Here is an 18,560-nt window from a genome sequence, read left to right as displayed (position 1 = left end):
ACTAAAAGGTACTTTTTCGCTGTAACAGATTCTATTATCATTTAAAATGGCAGCGACTCAAAGGACTCAGATTACAAAGTCCAAAAGCATCGTTTGAATAACGATCCCGTAGAGGGATAATTATATCAGACAATGTCGCGTATATGCAACAGGTATATTATGTACTATCTTGAAAGTTTCCTACTCGATACGCCATTTTCTTCAGCTCTTAATAAAAAAAACATAAAACTAATAATTATCACTGTATCGCCTCTTCAGGAACATTAGTTTTGATATCATCACACTTTCAAACTCAATTGAGTGAACTTGAGAGCGTCGTCTAGTTGTCCTTTGCAAATTGGAATATATTCATCCCTAAGTAGCTTTAAAATAAAAATTTGAAAACCTATGTCTAATTAAGAACTAGTGACCTTTGCTGGCGTGCCACTTTTTCCCTGAGTCGTGTCCACCCTTCTTTCCATATTTCTTTTGGTAGCGATGGTGGTTATCGTGTCCTTCGTCGAGTTTGCGTCCCTTTTGCATGCGATTATGATGGCCTTCTTCGTGTTTCTTCTTCTTACCATGATGATGCTGAGAAATTACAGTAAATTAAAAAAGAGTTCATTAAACTGTGAATCTTTCATACTTAGCATTTAATACAGAAGCTGAAATACTTTGTTACTTATTTCATGTTACTTTTAAGAAAAAATATGGAATTACTAAATGGAAAAATTTACTGTAGAAGCAATTGGTTGCATTCTCGCTTCGATTATATTTTTGTTCAGAATTCAGTTTATATTTGAAACAGGAATATTGTAGATATAAAAAAAAGTCGTTCCCCTTGACTGACCTCGCGACGAGCAGAGTCCAAATGCCCAATCTTCTCATGGCCGCCCTTTTTACCCTCATGCTCATGGTGGTAGCCTCCATGCTTCTCATGATCGCCATCTTCGTGATACTCGTCGTAAAAGTCGTGCTTCTTCTCGTACTCGTCCTATAAAACAGTTTCACTCCAATATTTACCACGGCAACCAAGTTCTAGAAATTTCCTAAGTAATTTTTAATTAATACGTATAGCCACCCTTGCACTTTAGATCCAGAAAATTGAATTCCCAACTTCTTATAACTTGGACAGCAAAAAAGCCGTATCTTGTAGATAGGTTCAACGAGAATTAACGAGAAAATTAATTAATTATTGATAACTAGTTATTTGGTTAATCGACTCAATATAGGCTGTTCTAAAAATTAAATAACTTTTATTTTCAGAAATGAACCTTCTTGAAAACGCTGTGCTCGCCCTTGGTGCTGTAACCTTTCTGGTGTTTCCCTTCCTCGTCGAATTTCGCGGCTTTCTCTCCCTCCTCGCCACGATGGCTCTCGTCGTAATGTTTCGCCTCCTCGTGTTTCTGCTGCTCTTCCCCCTTCTTCTCGTCGTACCTTTGCTTGTGACCTTCCTTGTCGTGATGACCTTTCTCGCCTTTATCGAACTCGTGGAACACCTTATAGCCCTATGTACAACATTGTCTCGATACAAGCTCCGTGGTAAACTTACATTTCTTTGAATCTACAGTATTGTCTCGATACAAGTTCATGACTTGAAACCAGTTCAAACTGAGAACATTGAAAACTCTATATCATTTACTATCCACCTTATATCGAGACAACACTGTGCAGTCAGACATGATTAACCAAATAGAGGATTAATAGAATTATAGAGTGCCTGGTATTTCTCAGGGTCAAATTTTCTATGCTCACTCAGTATTTTCTATGAAAAACTACAAATCCTACTATCCACTTTTCATTTATAATTAAGGCTCTTTTTTAAATCTAAAGTATCGTTAAAAATTCGTATTTCATTTACGTGGTTACTTTTCAAGAAAAGTATTTATATAGATAAAAATGTGAATTGCAGTAAATAATTCAATGAGAACCGAAGTAAACATACCAATTGCTTTCGAAGTCAGTCCTCCCTCTGAATAAAAGTGGAAAGCAATATCAGGAGCATCCGTGGGAATACAAAAGGGGGTGGATGTTAAGGGGTAGTGTAAAGCTGTATCGTTACAAAGAATATTTTCCCGGTGAAGAAAGAATCATCGTTCAGCGCTGCGAGGATGTCGTTCGACGCAAAAATGACCGTATAATAAATAATCCCTAGGAGCCGTGGACACTAATATCACGAGCGATAAAAGGGAAAGGGAGGGAGAGGGCGCGGACAATGACGAGAATGGGACAGAGAATCTTATGTGCTTGTGGAAACTTCTGTGATAGTTGATGATAATACTAGTTTTCATATCGTAGTTACAGTTAAATTGAAGATGTTAATTATGATTAATGAAGATTTTCATTATGATGAATGAAAATATCAATATGAAAACATGGGAAAATTTTATGAAATAAAAATTAGTTTGTGGTGTAATCAAACAGAAAGCGGTCAAATGTCGAAAGGACTAGTGGAAGTAGTTTTGAGGTTTTGAATAATGATACTGTAATAGTAAATAGTGATACTGAAAATAGTAATACCTTGTCACCCTTTTCTCCATCCACAGCATGATGATCCTCTTCATACTCTGTACCACCACCTTTCTCTTGGTGTTTGCCTTCACCTGTTTGAATTGATTCTTGTGAAAATTCGTAAAAAGTACTATCCAGTAAAAAGTAGTATCTAAGTAGATAGTAGATGCTGTTTCCTTTTTACGATAAAGAATACTTCATAATAAAACACTGATTCATAGACAAGAAAAAGACCTTTACAATGTCAAACAGAATATATATCCTTATATTTTTAGAATATTTTATTTGTGAAAATAAGCCATACTGTGTTCTAATTTTCTGAATGACATTTTACATTACACATCTAAATACTTACTTCCGTGTTCACTAGCAGCTGCTTCAAGGTCTCTCGGGTATCGGAAGCTCGTAGAGATTCCTCTGAATTCCTGATTAGCGAATGAGTGGTCGAAGAGTAACGTTGAAACGATTAATAATCCGAGGATATCAATCATGCGAATGAACGACACCATTTTAGGGGATCTAAGAGTTCAACGAAATGTATCGAGGAACTCGGGGAACACGATAGAAAGAGTGTGCACACAGAAGGATTGAAACTGAACACTGAAGATCGCATCGAATCGTGGCAGGGATTTATTGACGGTGTGACTCCTCGTTTCAATCCTTTTTCTTTCCGCTTCGAGTACGATCATCGCGTTTTTCCTCTGTCTTCTGAGCGAAAGAAAGTTTCCGCTTCCGAGCGATCAAAGCTAGAGCGGAAAAAGACACTTCTTTGCGATACAATTGCCTTGAGCACGTCCGCTTTCACTTGATCCGCTTCAAGGTAGATTATTGGTCGTCTAATATTAATATTGTATCGCAAAGGCATGACTCTTTAAGAAAAGTTTCTGATTTAAAGAGACAACTTTTCTGTTCTATTCGATGATTTCTTTCTTCGATGTAGTTCCACGAAAAATTCGATTCTGGTTCATGTTGATTACATTAAAAAAAGGTTCACTACGTATATGAAGAAATTAGTCATTTGAGAATAAATTTTTAAAAGTTTGGACGTCTTTCGAAAGTACTCATTCGGATGAATGAGTTTTATTTGAAATATTTTTCAAAATAATGCATGGGTAAGGAATTACAGAGAATTTATCTCGGATCGTATTGGTTCGGAGGACGTGTCTGATTATAGAGGATCACCTTTCCCTTAAACACTTGCGCTTTGCAATTCGAGGATCTTGTCTACAAATAAGGCATCTTGCGTTGTGTTGTCTCCCTACACAAACCATTTTATGTTTTTTTATATTTTTATATTGTATTTTATATTATACTGTCTTATATATTGCTGCTGCATACAATTTGTATAGCTATATCTTTTTTAAAATTATTATTATAGCGAGAGTTGCTTAAATAAACAAAATCTTCATACTTTCGTAACAAATCTAAATTTATACTGAACAAAATATTTGAAATTTTCATTTTTATATTTCTTATACGTTACTGAAACACATGTTAAAATCTCTTTGAACACAAGTTTTATGAAGTGAATGAAAAACAGTGATCCTTTCATTAAACCATCATATGATTATAGTGTAATATTTTCATTCGACCTCGTACGACTTCCGAGTTTTCTTTATCTTTCCCTCTCTTCAGGAACGGACGTGTTATTTCTGCAATGACGGATCAACCGCTTGGGTTATCGACATTTTACAGTTTCCTTGAGTCAGCACCTATACATTTATTTTCTTTTGTGTATAACACTCTTCAAATGGCTTGAAAATTTCCTCTAGGTGCGTTTAAGGGACCAAAAATCGATAAACCCACTTCTCTTATGAATTCATAAAACCAATTCTATGACAGCAATAATATAATTTAACAATTCCTTCATTATGGATCAGTTATTTACAATTTCTATAAATTGGACACGATGTTAGAAAAATGTTTAACATATCCAACGACTAATTAAGCTATATCTAAAGTAGATTGAGTATTCTTATCTACGTCAAGAAATTGATTAATACTTTAATAACCAAAAATAGAAAAGTATTTGTTTCCCAGTACTAGATAAAACGTTTCGTAATAAAAATAAAAATACAAAAAAGAAATAAAGATTTCGAAGAGAATGCGAGAAATTCTTAAATGAAGAGCAGTAGACAGTCTACCGTGGCTGAACATTCCCCAGTGGATGCAGCCACTGTGCAAACATGCCACGAAACCACGGCACAGGGATGAAGCCGCAGTGCAAACAGCTGGCCTAGCTTTTTTCCTTGATTTTCGTCTGCCACCATTCTCCTGTCGCCCCTCGTTCTAAAGGGGACAGTAAGCTAGGAAACATTTTAATGTAGGACCAGTTTAATGAACTTTGCAGTTGTAATTCCGAGAGCTGCGCTGTTAATAGTTCTTAACGACGTTTAAGCGTCTAAGATTTTTGCTATGAAGACGATGTCCTATTAGGATATCAATGAAAACGTCAATCTTTTCGCTAATTGCTTTAGTATAATACAAAAGATTACAGTCCTTCCATGAGAGAAAAGCTGAGACGACTCTTGAGATCAGAAGTTTATTACAAGCATCAAAAAATAATTCAGAAGAAGTCAAACTGTTTTATGGGCTTCTGGAACATCGGTAGCATCGAAAACTGGGGAATGCACTAAAGGTTAAATATTGATTCTTGAACGCTGTTGCATTCACAGTTCGATGCCTTCACGATCACTGAAGAAGCAAAAGGAGAACGCGTTCTGAATCAATCAAACTAGAGATACTCGTAACTTTTAGGAGCAGTTTTAAGAGGACAGCGTAAAAAAGGTCACGCGAAAGGATAACCGAGGTGATCAAGTTGCATGGTTACAACACAGAGGCGCCTTGCTGAAGGAGATCTCTGTCTGACGACTGATCGTCCCTTCGAACGACAATTTAACGATACTAGGCGTCCCAGTTAGCTTTACGAGCTTAGAACAAGTTTGGACAGTAGTAGTGTCAAGATACTATCCCCTTTTTTAAGGGGATCAAAGAAACCAATGGCACTGTGCCACCTAGGTAGCCATCTTGGTAGCAATGGTTCACTGTTCCTCCACCACTGCAATATTCAAACACTGGTTGGCGATTCCTCGAAGGAAAAGGAGCTAAAATACAATTGAATCTGTTACACAGTCAGCTTCCTTTTCTTCTGTTCTACATACAAAGACAAAATTAATATATCACAGTATATGTTTAAGTAACGAGTTTGGCTAAAAGCATAGAGCACCATGGGCAAACGAAATGACATCAGCCACTCAGTTCCCTGGCGTTATGAAGTCACTGTTCGACTGGCCATGTCGAGTACCTGCCAACAAACTGTCACGTAGCTAACGAGATATCGATAAGCAAATTAGCCTGTGTGTGTACGTCGCCTTAAACGACGGTGCAAATAAACAGGGTCTGGGTTAATGCTCGTAATTCGATTTCCGTCATCCGCTATACATGTATGTATATAAGCTGAGCTGATGGTTGAACGCCTGCAAAACTTTCCTTCGCTCGACCATCCCCGAGTCTGTCGTCGATGACTATTCGAACACGCTGTTTGTCCCTCGTGTAAGAGATTTTGCCTGCAATTATCGCTGAGTGTGCCGGAATATTCCAAAGCTATTTCTGCTGACTCGTGGTTCGGTAAGGGTTGGAGGTATGTAGAGTGGACGCGTTTGAAACCTGGGGTGTGTCGGTGAGTGAATGAGTAGAGAAAATTCTGTGGTGATTAAGATGGTAATTTTAGCGTTAGTAGTCATGTTTACCTTTCGGTGGGATTATTAACACTTTGAGTGTAATGAACACCTATAAATGTTGACCTATACAGAAAGTTCGACAACAAGTGTATGAAATTTTAAAGGGCGATTTTACATACCAAAGTTAAGTGAAAAAAATTTACGAAATTGAGTTTAAAGCTTCGTTTCAGTGTTAGATACAGGTAAAATGTGTCTTACTCGAGACGGTACTTATTCTACTGTCGGAGTGTATGAGTTATATCAGACATAGCGGTGATACTCCTTCAGGTTATACACTGCCAGTCAAAAGTACCTTGATACTTTGCTTATATTTCATAGACTATATTTTAATTTCCAAATAGAAAAATTTATAATAATTTTATTGTGTTGTTTGTATCTTTGAAACATACTGTAAATTTTCTTCTTTTCTTGAAACATGGTCAAAAATGTATAAAAAATGTCGATTTCCTCGATCTATAACTATTTGTTAAATATTTATCTAACAAATCGCTTGACAGATATCTCTTTAAAAATGAAAGTGTGTATTCAGAAGTGATGGGAGCATAAAGTACTCGAGTACTCCGAATACAGATATTTGCAGTTCTTAACAACTTCATTTATTATATTCACTTATACCATAAGTTCTTTCCATTTTCATAGTCTTCTGTCCTAAGGTAATTAAGAGATCGAAAATGGTCTGTCACAAGTCAGAAAAGGAATTAGAGTCTCCTCCAAGCGAGACAGAGACCTACGTCGTCCAATTCCCCAGGCCTCTAAACATCGAAGAGAAGAAGTACTTGTTAGCAGTAGAAAGGGGCGATCTGGCTAACGTGAAGAGGTTCATTCAATCAGCTCGCAAAAGGGGCGTTAATGTAAGTCTGCTAAGAGAATTGCTGTAACCCTTTCTCCTCAACGAGTTAATTAAGAATCTAAGTGATTTACCTAAGGATCTTATTTCTAAGGGTAAACCAGTGGATATAAACTGCATGGATAGCTTGGGTCGAAGCGCTCTCTCTTTAGCCATAGAAGCTGAGAATTTAGAAATGGTGGAGCTACTCGTGGTGATGGGCATCGAGACGAAGGATGCTCTCCTTCATGCCATCGATCAGGAGTTTGTGGAGGCTGTTGAGTTGCTGTTGGAACACGAAGAACTGTTAATCACTGAGGATATGAGTGAAGACAGTTGTGAGTGGCTTTAGAATTCAAGTATTATTATAATTAGTCTTAAATATCAGTCTTAAATCCCAATACTTGTAAAATATTGAATATTCACCAAGCTTTTGAAACACGTCGAAACTTTCAAGAATTTCAAGAGTTCATCAAGAATTTGTTTTACATATATAATTGTAACGAAGTTTGAATTGTTTCAGACATCACCAATAACTGTAATTAAAAGCATTTCAAGAATTCGTTCTTAATTTCCTTTCCAGCTGCCAAAGACATCACTTACAGTTGGCAAAAAATCGACCCAGCGACCGCAAAATACCCTCCAGAGATAACGCCACTGATCCTGGCTGCCCAACGAAACAACTACGAGATTCTGAAGCTGCTGTTGGATCGTGGGGCAACCTTACCCATGCCTCATGACATCAGATGTGGATGTACTGACTGTCTTCGATCCACCACAGGTGAGACGAAAATGGTACTTTAGTGTAAAATGTCTATTGACCTATCCAAGTCGTTAAATCCTTTCTCACTGTCAATTTCTTATTCACAGCTTCCAAATTTACTTTACTTTGTATTTATGTCTTAGATGACCCCCTAAGACTATCGTCAACGAGAATCTCGGAGTATAGAGCGTTGGCGAGTCCAAGTTTGATAGCACTGAGTTCTGCAGACCCTTTACTGACAGCTTTTCAATTAAGCTGGGAACTTCGGGATCTAACGATAGCCGAGCCAGAGAGTAGGGGAGAATATCTAAAGCTTCGTCGACAAGTAGAAAGGTTGTATGAGTGTTTAAGTCACTTGCAATGAAAATTTCAACTAGATAAGCAACTATTCCTGTCTACATGCTTTCTGAACCAAATTAATGGGTTTCGATTTCAATCGTGTTACAAAGTAAAAGAAATTATTATAGCTTTGCGTTCTCTTGTGATAAGTGTACCTATTACTCTGGGTTAGGTTTAGGTTTACCCTATTTTTGAGAATCAGAAAATTAAATCTTGTATTCTCAGAACAATAATAATAATCAAGTATGGTTATAAACTACAATTGCTAATAATTTTCAAAAAATTTCCCTGAACTTTTCCTAGTTTCATTAAATGTTGTCACACCAAGTTGCTTCTCTTTTTCCTTTCTTTGTTATGTCTGTTACTTCTTCAACCCCTTAAAAGTAAATGCCCCTTTCTCTGAATCGAATTCAAAGTTGTTCTCCGATATTCAATTAGATTCGCCGTCGACCTGTTGCAACAAGTGCGAACGACGACTGAGTTGCACACAATCCTCAACTACGAGCCAAAGGACGAAGGCAGCCCAGCCACGAAACAGTTGGCCAGATTGGAATTGGCCATACAATACAAACAGAAAACTTTCGTCGCCCATTCCCACGTGCAGCAACTCCTGGCTGCGATTTGGTATGTTCATTAAGGAAATTACTTCAACTTTCCTGAAATTTCCAGGCGAGATTACTTCCAGCAGGCTATTAGACCACTGCATATTCTTATTATCTGCTGCAGATAGTAAAACTAATTTATAATCATGGAAAATATATTAACCCCTTGACAGTTTATTAAAATTGCAAATTTTTGAAAAAAGTGTGTTTTTTATGCTTTTAAATGCTTCTATACATTAAAAAATAATTTAAAAAATCGTTTGTTATTTTTTACTTGATTTGTATTGAAGACTTGCCATGTCGAGTTTCACGCGGGATGACTATCAAAGGATTAACTATTCGCTAACTAATTCAATATTTCTTTGTGATCGAAGGTACGACGGCTTGCCTGGTTTTCGACGCATGACCATTTGGCAGCGGTGTGGAATTCTTGCGAGGACTGCCATAATGTTCCCATTCTACTGTACGATCTACTTCCTGGCGCCAGAATCAAAAACTGGCCAGCTGGTGCGAAAGCCCTTCGTTAAGTTTCTCGTTCACGCTTCATCCTATGTATTCTTCTTATGTGAGTACTTAAAATTGAATTTTTGATGTTATGGATATCTGATATCTAATAAATAAACTAAACGATCGGGATAGTCATCCTTATGTTGGTATCGCAACGTGCAGAAGTGGAATTAGTGAAAATATTCAGTAACGAGGAAACGAAAAGGGATTTAGAAGCAGAACTGGCGAAGCAACGAGGCGCAACCCCGACGCTTTTAGAGGGTATCGTTGTCTTATACGTTCTTGGATTTATTTGGCAAGAAATGAGAGAGGTACTGGAGACGTCTAGCGAGTACAGTTATGGTCACGAGAAAGTTTAAGGATAGTGCTCTAATGTGTCTATATGGACAGTTGCAGTGCTAAATTTTTTGTATTGTATTACTGGCAGTGGTATATTTTAGAGAGCTCTCTTATTGTGATGTAGGCTACTCCCATTAAATATCTAATATTTATATGAAACGATACGATGTTTTCATTCTTTAAGCTTTCTTCTGGCTATCACTGTATTCTTGTATTGCTGTAGTTAGAAATGTTTAGTCTAATCTTTCCTTCTGACAGCTCCTAAGAGGCTTAACTTAAAATACTAATTACTAGTTTAATTACTAACATTTTGTGAATAGTGAAATGTTAAAAGATGATAGTCCTGAAGTTGTATTTCTGTTATATTACTAATTATATATACCAAGAATATAAGTTACCTACTGACGAAAGAAAAACTGATGAAGCCACTGGTGATTGATTGATTAGATCCACCAGAAACAGACTACCGAGAGATAGTTGGCGAAAGATTGACATTTAGAATAATAATTGTAGTGACAACAATCTCAATTATTGAAATTCACATTAATTCCTATAACTTTGAAGTAATTTCTTAAAAAAGTATCTCATCTACATATCCTAATCAAGGCATACGTAGATGGATTAAGGGCGTACCTACGCGACATGTGGAACTTCATCGACTTCACCAGAAATTCTCTCTACGTCGCAACCGCTGTGCTCAGAACAGCCGCGTATCTCCAACAGAAGGCTGAAATAAACGAGGACCCCATGGCGGCTTTAGTGCCCAGAGAAACTTGGAGCGACTTTGACACTCAATTGATAGCAGAAGGGCTATTTGCAGCAGCTAATATCTTCAGCGCCTTGAAATTGATCCATTTATTCAGTATTAACCCTCACTTAGGGCCTCTTCAGGTACCTTCACAAACCCCCTAAAAATAGTATCAAATTCTAATAACTTTTTATCAGTATTAAACTTACAGTCTTGAAATAAATCTAGAATACAATGGAAGCTCTTTTCTTCTAGATATCTCTTGGCAGAATGGTGATAGATATTGTGAAATTCTTCTTCATTTATACACTGGTACTCTTCGCCTTCGCTTGCGGCTTAAACCAACTACTTTGGTACTTCGCTGAATTGGAGAGAAGAAAATGTTATAGTGGCGTCGGTGACTCTTCCTGGGATGCAGCCAGTGAAGCTTGCATAAGATGGAGAAGGTAGTTCATATAATTCGAATAACAAAACTTGTTAAAGATACTTAAATTTCATTCTTTGTCTCCCAGGTTCAGCAATTTGTTTGAATCTTGCCAAAGCCTTTTCTGGGCTAGTTTCGGTGGGATCAGCATAGAAAGTTTCGAACTCACTGGTAAGCTACTGTTTCATCTAAACATTATTCATTAGAAGTAAAGGAAGGTTCTGAGAATTTTCCTTTTGTATCAACTTTTAGGCATCAAGTCCTATACTCGGTTCTGGGGTCTGCTGATGTTCGGTTCTTATTCTGTGATCAACGTGATCGTGTTACTGAATCTTCTGATAGCTATGATGAGTAACAGTTACGCCATGATAGAGGTAATAAAGCATCCCTTACTCTACTGTCATGTTACCTCGCCGCCTGACTCGAGGCAAGGTCTCATGTAAGACAGTTTAAGTATCATGATATCTATTTGCAATCAGTAGCACACACTATTTTGAAGTGATAAAATGGTGTCTCGATATTTTTTTATGCGAAGAATTGCGCTTGTAACAATTGCTTTATACAGACTGTTCACCTATAGGCGGGGAAGGAAATTTAAGGGGTGTATGAAATGAAAGAAGAGATACAACGAAAAGTATAGAAAATATCTGAGACTCGCCTCGACTTGAGACACGAGTAAGAAAGTCTCCCTGAGTAAAAGATATTTAAAAAAATAATTCCATATGAAGATGTCATTTTCAGAATAAACATTCTACAAATAATTAATTTTCCATTTTAAGGTCTCATACTTTGATAAGATACAATAAAGAATAATCGATTCTTCGGATCCTCCGAATAGGAATAGCCTCTGAGAGACTCATACACTTCAAACTAAGAAGAGACACTGCTCCGAAGCAAAGACGACGAGCAAAAGCCATAACATAAAAAAACATGCTGCTTCGACATAAAACTTCTTATCAAAGTGTCTCCAATATTACTTTCTTCTCACTGGACTTCACAGGAACGCGCAGACACGGAGTGGAAGTTCGCGAGGACGAAGCTGTGGATGAGCTACTTCGAGGAGGGCGGCACACTTCCGCCTCCCTTCAACATCTTCCTGCCGCCTAAGTTGCTGCTTCGACTATGCGGCCTCCAGAAGAAGCAAATGGTGAACAGAGAGGCAGGCGAACGAAAACGGGCTCGCGACAACAGGTAATAGGCGAAGGTCACGATTCGTCGGTATCGAGGGTAAAACTTAACAACTGCTCGATGGCGATCGATCAGACAGCTTTAGCGCTCCCGTCGTTTTACGAGCCAGCTTGTTTGTCTCGTTTTGTATCAGATACGGCACAGTAATGAGGGCTCTGATATGGCGGTACGTCGTTAACGCGCATTCGGAACACGAAATGGATCCTGTTACCGAGGACGATGTTCATGAGCTCAAGTCGGACCTGTCGTCCTGGCGGTGCGAACTGTTGGAGATTTTGAGGAGAAATGGTATGGACATCGCTGGCGCAGATACTAAAGAAAGAGGTAAGCGAGGTTTTTAATGTTGAGAGATGTGGATAGTCTCTTCTAGGGGAAATATTTAGCTAATTGGTGTAAATGGTGACAAGCTGTTCTGGGCAAGAAGAAGAAAGTCTGGGAGAGGAGGCTGATGAAGGACTTTCACGTGGCGGCTCCTGTAATAGATCCCGAAACAGAAGAGCAGGTGACATCACTTCAATCTTCTTCTGAAGGTGAAGACAGTGTTGCTAGATGGAAAAGAGTCGCTAAGTTGGCTGTAGAGCGATCTGCTAATCAACGATGGAGAGAGGTACAGAGTTCAGTTTCAGGTTTCAGTTCTACCAAAGTTGTTTCTTATTTATAGAAAACATACTATAACTTTGTGTGGATAAAATTATGTTAGGTGGTAGACAGTGCTATGAAAAACTCGCAAATCGGTAAGAGCAAGAGCAAGGCGTCACTACAGAGTCAACTGAGTTTGAAGAGGGCCATGGAAGAAGCACAGAAGCTGAGTAATAAGAGTCCCTTGAAACCTGTGTCACCTATTGAGCTGCCTGAAAGCACAGCTTCCACAATTCTTCATGTGCTTCAAGATATCGTCCAAACTGATAATGTTTCACAAGTCACATTTGCTGATCCTCCTAGACTTTCGATATCACCATCACCAGATTCTGATACATCCACCATTAAGGTAAAGTCCTAGGTATTCAAACTCATAAAACTCATGTCACAATCATCAACTAGAACTTAAAGATTCTAGGCTGTTGACTTCTATTAAATACTGATGAAACAAACGTTTTTCTACTTCACACGATTATTCCGTAATTACTGTAAAGTGCATTTTATTTTATTTTGAAGCGTGTAAGTTCGATGAACTACGTTGATGAGAAACCCATTAAATTTGCATCACCCGTGCAAGCTAAAAGGAAGTCTGGTAAGTCTTCAGCAATGTCTTATCAACAGTCCCTGGGTAAGACCTATGTACATATTTTTTATTTCTTAAATATTTCTTCTTCAAGTCGATTATTACCTTTTAAAGACAGTTGATGTGTGGAATAACAGAACATTTTTTAAGATAGTTGTTCAAACCTTTTAAAATAATCTGTACATAAATTCTAACGCAATGCCATTAATTAAACTAATTTCCTTAGGAAGTATAGCAGTAGTTAGTATCAATAGGTCAGTAGTGTATCAGTTGATCAGTAAACTTCGACAGAAGTTTCTTTATACATCGATATTCAGTAATAGATATCGTCTAATATGTGGTCGAAGTTTATTTTAATCAATAAATAGATGAGTAATTGCTTAAAAGTCCTTTTCGGTCTCTCATTACTAAATTTAAATACTACTTGTTATGTTACAGCGTTTTCGTCATTATCAAATTTATCACTAACAAAGTATGTCATTAATAGTATACACATTCACAAGTGTTCCATAAGAATAAAATCATAGATTCTAAAGTGTTATTATATTTTTCAAAAAGTAATATGATAGTCTACTTCGGATATCTTTTCTTTACAGAGGCGCCATCTACGTTGTCCACTTACCACAATAGTTCGAAAGTTCCCTCCAGTTCTCCAAGACTCGTCAAACTGTCTCACGGGGTTTCCGAATCCACTTTATCCGTACCTGTTGATAACAGAATGATCAAACCGCGATTGAAGCCTGCGTTAAGTCCAAAGAAGGGATTCACGTCAGAGGATAAAGAAAAGCTTGTAGACATTAAGCCAAAATCACCGCAATCGTTAAATTGTAAATCGTCTCGGAGAGGAGGTTGGTTATAAGCCATGAAACCATGCAGTCGTTTCCACCGACCCAAATTAGTTAAAATAAGCAGGTAAAAAACTGTATTAATTTTATATCATCAAACGGATATTAATAAAATAAAAATTTCGATAAAAAACATTCTAATATATTTTTATATTATAAAAAATACCACAAAAGGCACTTTCAATTAAATGAAATACATATTTATAGCTAAAGTATCGTATATGTATATTTCTTCACTTATGAATACATAGGTATCGACGCTCGACGGCGTTGGGGGTACAGAAAAGAAGATAAAATGTAAATGATGCTTAAATTAACTACGAGCACATATCGTATAAAACATCCTTCTATATCTAAATGAAAGTAATTAGAATTACGGAATTGACAAAGACAAATGACAGGTGCCATTCACTGTATCGATCAGACAAATCCAATAGTGGGTGGTTACCCAAACAATTCAAATACTGAGAATGAGTGAAACAGAGATTAATAAACTACGTGCTTCAAGCAGCTTGCACAATTTTGCTCTGTGGTCCACCTTTCTGTGTGGAAGTAATTTTATCTCCTAATGATAGTGCCATTCCTTGGCTCTTTGCTCTAATACGAATGTGTCCAACTACTGGTGCATCTGGTTTGTTTAATGGTTTTTCAATAGACATATTGGCTAGTGCATCCTCGCCGAATATCGATTTCGCGTACATATTTGCAGCCATGAATCCACACTGTCCAGAAAGAGCCTGAAACGATAAATTAGTATCATAAAAGTTCTTTTATACAAATGAATACAACAAATGATATACCTTTTCTGGAGTAAGACAACGCATATTTGTAGACCTCAATAAATGGGCAAGATACTCTCTCAAATCTGATAATGTCGTATTTACAGACACCTTGTTCTCCCATTCGAATTCCGCCCACATTTGTCGGAATTCTGCATCGGTACATGTTGCGGGTACTATGTAATCCATGATATCTATGTGTATATCGTTCAATACAACAACACTTCTGTCAGACCCAGCGCCAGATACATCATACACTGTGAACAATAGATTCCTAGTTTAAGTCATCCAGAAAGGTTAAAAAATAGATGTTATAGTCGTACCTATATTTCCAAAAATTATGCCATTTTCCGTGGATGCAACTTTCACGTTTGCCTTGATGCTTGCAAAGTCCCTTGGTGCAAGGACAATAGGTTGAGGCCTCTCCACCAGCTTCAGATCACCCATTGTAGCTAACTCCAGAGTGCAATTTTGTAGAGTGTCCTCAGTTTGATTAACGATTAGTACATCAAGTACGATGTCATACTGATTAACATGGACCAAGGCTTCTGCGTAAACAGGATCTGAGAAGCCGGTCAGTTGAGTGACTTTGCTTAATGCACTAGGCGCTGGAGCATCTCCGCCTGCGCCAGGTCTTCCAGCAACAGCTGCGCTTAAGCTTTGCTCGAAAACGTCTCCAGCTCCACCGGTTAAATCTGATCCACGGCTCAACTGTAGGAACTGTATTGCATCGTCCACCTGGACAATGCTACCTGGTTTCTCTTTCGCCTACATGAATTAAAATAAATAGTTATTTTCTGAATATTTTGAAATAGATTCTAAATACAACCTTTTGGTTTTGTGAGTCCTCTTCTGCTTTGGCTGTCAGCATTCTGCCAAGAGCGTCGCGACAACCTTCGGTGAAAACTTTCTGAATAAGTGGTGTTGGACAAGAGAGAGATCTCAGGCACAAGGATAATCGTTCAGCATCGTCATGTGTCATCGCCTTTGTAGGGAGACCTGAGCGACCTAATTGTAACACGCTAGACATGATCAGCATCGCTTCAGCTTGCATGCGATTACTCTTTTGAGTATCGCTCTCTAGACCCTTGTAGCGGAGCGCTAGCTTGGCTAATGTCGTGGCTAAAGAAGCGCCGATGAAGAAGTCACCATCCATCATGTATTGAACTAACGCTGGTCGTTTCTCTTCCTTCTTGCCTGTATCAATGAAGCAATATTGAAATAATAATCTAATAGATATATCAGACTCTATTGTATTAATTAAGAATAATTACGGGCGGATGCAGCACTAAATGCACTTTGGGTTGCATATGTTCCATCTGATGTAACCAACTGCGCTGGTGTAGCTTGGGCACTGCCATCTTCCACTGATTTTTCACCAGCTTGTCGTTTGTTTTCTGCTTCAAGTAATGGTAATTCCCCTAGAGCAGCTCGTATCCGACTCATTACAGCTTCTATATCTGCTTTTGAAGTTGCATATTCACCGAGAATCCATAGTGCAGCTCTATGCACTTTTACAGACCTTATTTGCGGGAAAACCTATGCAAAATACAAAATTATATTGATCTGCTAGAACATGGGAATGTTCTAGATATTTACTTCAAGAAGTTTTTCCACAATAAGCGGTCTGAGATTCTCATATCGTTGAATTGCTTCGCGGACAAACACCAGAACATCAGTAGCTGCGGCTTCATTGTTTTCTGATAGGAAATCTGTTAATACGGGAATCACTGTGGCCGCAACATCTGAGAACTTGATAGAACAAGCGTGTAGTGTTCGTACAAGAAGTTGACGATATCTGCCCGCATCTTCGTGCTCGCCGCCAGCTGTTCTGAGCACCTCCTTTTTTAAAAGTTGTACCATTTCTTCGATTGTGCGAGAGGTTACCAAATCCATGGCCAGAGCTAACGTTTTAGTTCTAACTTCTAGTGCTGGTGATCCTAAACAAGGAATAAAACCATTTTCAAGAACACTCTGATTAAAAGATTTTTTCGTTATTTGATTTCGAATATTTACCTAAAACTCTAAGTACATCCATAACTAGATCTTGAAGGACTCGTTCATAAATGGGACTGTCCTTCATCGCGATCAAACGATCTAATACAATTAATTTGACATTATTATCACTTTCTTTGACAACCAATTCGATGTAACAGGAGGCCGCAGCTTTGATTGCCGTAGGTGCGTTAGAAAGTGTTACTAAAGTACCAGCTGCTTCATAACGAACAGCAGCACTTGGCGAATTCAATAAACTATAAATGCACCTAATGAAACGCGCTCTTTCAGATGGATTTGCAAGACAAACCTAGGACAGTAAACAGTTGCTAGAACCTGAAACCTACTACAGAGGCAAAATTCTGCAATTTGTATGCACCTTGTAAATTAGTTCAACAATGACCAACTGCAGTATGTCCCCAAAGTTGGGTACTTGATCTAAGCACGCAGCTAAATAAGCCAATGCTCTATTTTGGTCAGCATGCAGCAACATCAAAAATGCATTTCGCCTGCAGGACATGTCTTGCTCGCCTTCCAAGTATTTGGCTATTAATTCCGGAGCATCTGGTATAAGAAATTCAAAGTTTCTGTAAATTGTGAATATAGCAAGAACAGCGTTGCGTCTAACATAGGAATGCCTGTGTTCCAGACAAGCAGTTATGGCAGGCATTAGTGGCTCTAAAAGCTCTGGCTCCTTCAGTTTGCACAAGAATCTGAAAAACATGAAAATTCTTCCATCCATCTGGACATCTAATTGGTTGAAGTAATACATTGTTAGCTACATACCTCAAAGTTGAACCTCTAACAAACTCATTTGGGTGTTGTAAGTCTTTTCTATATGCATCGCAAACTAAAATCATTTCCTGAAGCAACTTGCCATCGGGAGAAGTTTTTGGAACAATTTCCCAGAATATCAGAAGAAGCTTTTTGATTGTGTGATCCTGAAGGGGTAGGACAAACCTGATAATAGTCATCAGGAGTCCTGGCAGACGTTCCCCACTCAGGATCATATGAATGGTTTTCTTAAGAGCCTCAATTTTTGTCTGAACATCACCCTTCTCAAGATCTTGCTTTAATTGGAGCTCGTTCAATGGCTCTGTGTCGGTTGGAATGTTTATTAACGTGTAACAAGGTTGCTCTGCAATAGTGCTCATTTTTGTAATTATTTTACACTGTATCCAAAAAATCCCTTTTTTGTATCTGCAAATTCAAATTAAGCACCGATCAAATTTCTGCTACAAAAGCGTAATGGATTACTTGAAAAATGTTCTTCAAGAAAACAAATTCAAAGTAAGGTTATGTCGTTTCGATCGTATGTTCCGTCTGTTATGTTAAACGACGATTTCTTGAGAATATCGATAGCATCGAACGCACCTGATCACGAGACAACTGCGTGAAAATGAAGGACAACGATATTTTTTAAATAGTCTACTGACATTTATATTAATCCAGAAATAAGGAAAACAGCATACGTGTCAAACCCCTACATCAGGGGAGTACCGGAGTAGAAACTGGTGGCGCCACTGTCCACGTCGTCTGACGTAGACGGACGTCTCTCAAAATGTTGTACTGTTTATTTTATAAAATATCATTTGCATATCTCTCATTTGCAAAGCCATAAGTTTCTAACTTATTTTTCATCTTCGAAATTTAATACTTCAATATTAAATTACCAAACGATCACGTTTTCATTTTATATAATCAAACACACATACGCGAAAAAATCGTATTACGAAGAATGATCTTCGATATA

The 18,560-nt window shown here is 37.9% G+C and overlaps 3 protein-coding genes across 4 annotated transcripts; 1 reads left to right on the top strand and 2 right to left on the bottom strand.

The window, feature by feature from the left end:
- Positions 1-319: 319 nt before the first annotated feature.
- LOC143177298 (uncharacterized) lies at positions 320-3,179 on the bottom strand. Its single transcript, XM_076375165.1, has 8 exons — positions 3,085-3,179; positions 2,842-3,009; positions 2,687-2,800; positions 2,500-2,641; positions 1,254-1,487; positions 830-973; positions 404-570; positions 320-362 (listed from the first exon to the last, which is right to left on the bottom strand). Exons 1-8 carry the CDS (start codon positions 3,177-3,179, stop codon positions 320-322), a joined length of 1,107 nt encoding a protein of 368 aa, XP_076231280.1.
- Positions 3,180-6,901: 3,722 nt separating this feature from the next.
- On the top strand, positions 6,902-14,420 carry Trpl (transient receptor potential-like). 2 transcript variants are annotated; one of them, XM_076393396.1, is made up of 18 exons: positions 6,902-7,081; positions 7,172-7,394; positions 7,640-7,837; positions 7,963-8,152; positions 8,597-8,782; positions 9,135-9,325; positions 9,400-9,578; positions 10,213-10,497; positions 10,610-10,800; positions 10,867-10,949; positions 11,031-11,152; positions 11,779-11,969; positions 12,100-12,290; positions 12,374-12,573; positions 12,667-12,954; positions 13,122-13,197; positions 13,785-14,100; positions 14,285-14,420. In XM_076393396.1, the coding sequence occupies exons 1-17, from the start codon at positions 6,902-6,904 to the stop codon at positions 14,045-14,047; spliced, it is 3,237 nt and encodes a 1,078-aa protein (XP_076249511.1). In that variant the 3' UTR covers positions 14,048-14,100; positions 14,285-14,420. The 2 variants fall into 2 exon arrangements, with proteins under 2 accessions (XP_076249511.1, XP_076249512.1); XM_076393397.1 differs by lacking the exons at positions 13,122-13,197; positions 13,785-14,100; positions 14,285-14,420 and having other exon boundaries at positions 12,374-12,580; positions 12,667-12,846.
- On the bottom strand, positions 14,234-18,301 carry Betacop (coatomer subunit beta). The gene is made up of 10 exons (XM_076393398.1): positions 18,182-18,301; positions 17,594-18,007; positions 17,187-17,520; positions 16,829-17,117; positions 16,412-16,752; positions 16,087-16,351; positions 15,642-16,009; positions 15,136-15,580; positions 14,834-15,069; positions 14,234-14,770 (listed from the first exon to the last, which is right to left on the bottom strand). Exons 2-10 carry the CDS (start codon positions 17,959-17,961, stop codon positions 14,537-14,539), a joined length of 2,880 nt encoding a protein of 959 aa, XP_076249513.1. The 5' UTR covers positions 17,962-18,007; positions 18,182-18,301; the 3' UTR covers positions 14,234-14,536.
- Between the last annotated feature and the right edge of the window lie 259 nt (positions 18,302-18,560).

This window comes from Calliopsis andreniformis, chromosome 3 (assembly GCF_051401765.1).
Source record: "Calliopsis andreniformis isolate RMS-2024a chromosome 3, iyCalAndr_principal, whole genome shotgun sequence".
NCBI lineage: Eukaryota > Metazoa > Arthropoda > Insecta > Hymenoptera > Andrenidae > Calliopsis > Calliopsis andreniformis.
The sequence above is the reverse complement of the archived record's forward strand: the minus strand, read 5'-3'. Positions and strand labels throughout refer to the sequence as shown.

What these genes read in the sequence shown, in the direction of transcription:
- LOC143177298 (XM_076375165.1), bottom strand. Translation starts at nt 3,179, where the DNA reads ATGATCGTACTCGAAGCGGAAAGAAAAAGGATTGAAACGAGGAGTCAC. An exon ending in GATGCGATCTTCAGTGTTCA is followed by an intron (nt 3,010 to 3,084) that starts GTTTCAATCCTT and finishes TTGAACTCTTAG; the next exon opens with ATCCCCTAAAATGGTGTCGT. An exon ending in AGCACAGCGTTTTCAAGAAG is followed by an intron (nt 974 to 1,253) that starts GTTCATTTCTGA and finishes ACTGTTTTATAG; the next exon opens with GACGAGTACGAGAAGAAGCA.
- Trpl (XM_076393396.1), top strand. Translation starts at nt 6,902, where the DNA reads ATGGTCTGTCACAAGTCAGAAAAGGAATTAGAGTCTCCTCCAAGCGAG. An exon ending in TTTGGCAAGAAATGAGAGAG is followed by an intron (nt 9,579 to 10,212) that starts GTACTGGAGACG and finishes ATCCTAATCAAG; the next exon opens with GCATACGTAGATGGATTAAG. An exon ending in CGCAGATACTAAAGAAAGAG is followed by an intron (nt 12,291 to 12,373) that starts GTAAGCGAGGTT and finishes AATGGTGACAAG; the next exon opens with CTGTTCTGGGCAAGAAGAAG.
- Betacop (XM_076393398.1), bottom strand. Translation starts at nt 17,961, where the DNA reads ATGAGCACTATTGCAGAGCAACCTTGTTACACGTTAATAAACATTCCA. An exon ending in TTGTTGAACTAATTTACAAG is followed by an intron (nt 17,118 to 17,186) that starts GTGCATACAAAT and finishes TTACTGTCCTAG; the next exon opens with GTTTGTCTTGCAAATCCATC. An exon ending in GTTGTCTTACTCCAGAAAAG is followed by an intron (nt 14,771 to 14,833) that starts GTATATCATTTG and finishes TTATCGTTTCAG; the next exon opens with GCTCTTTCTGGACAGTGTGG.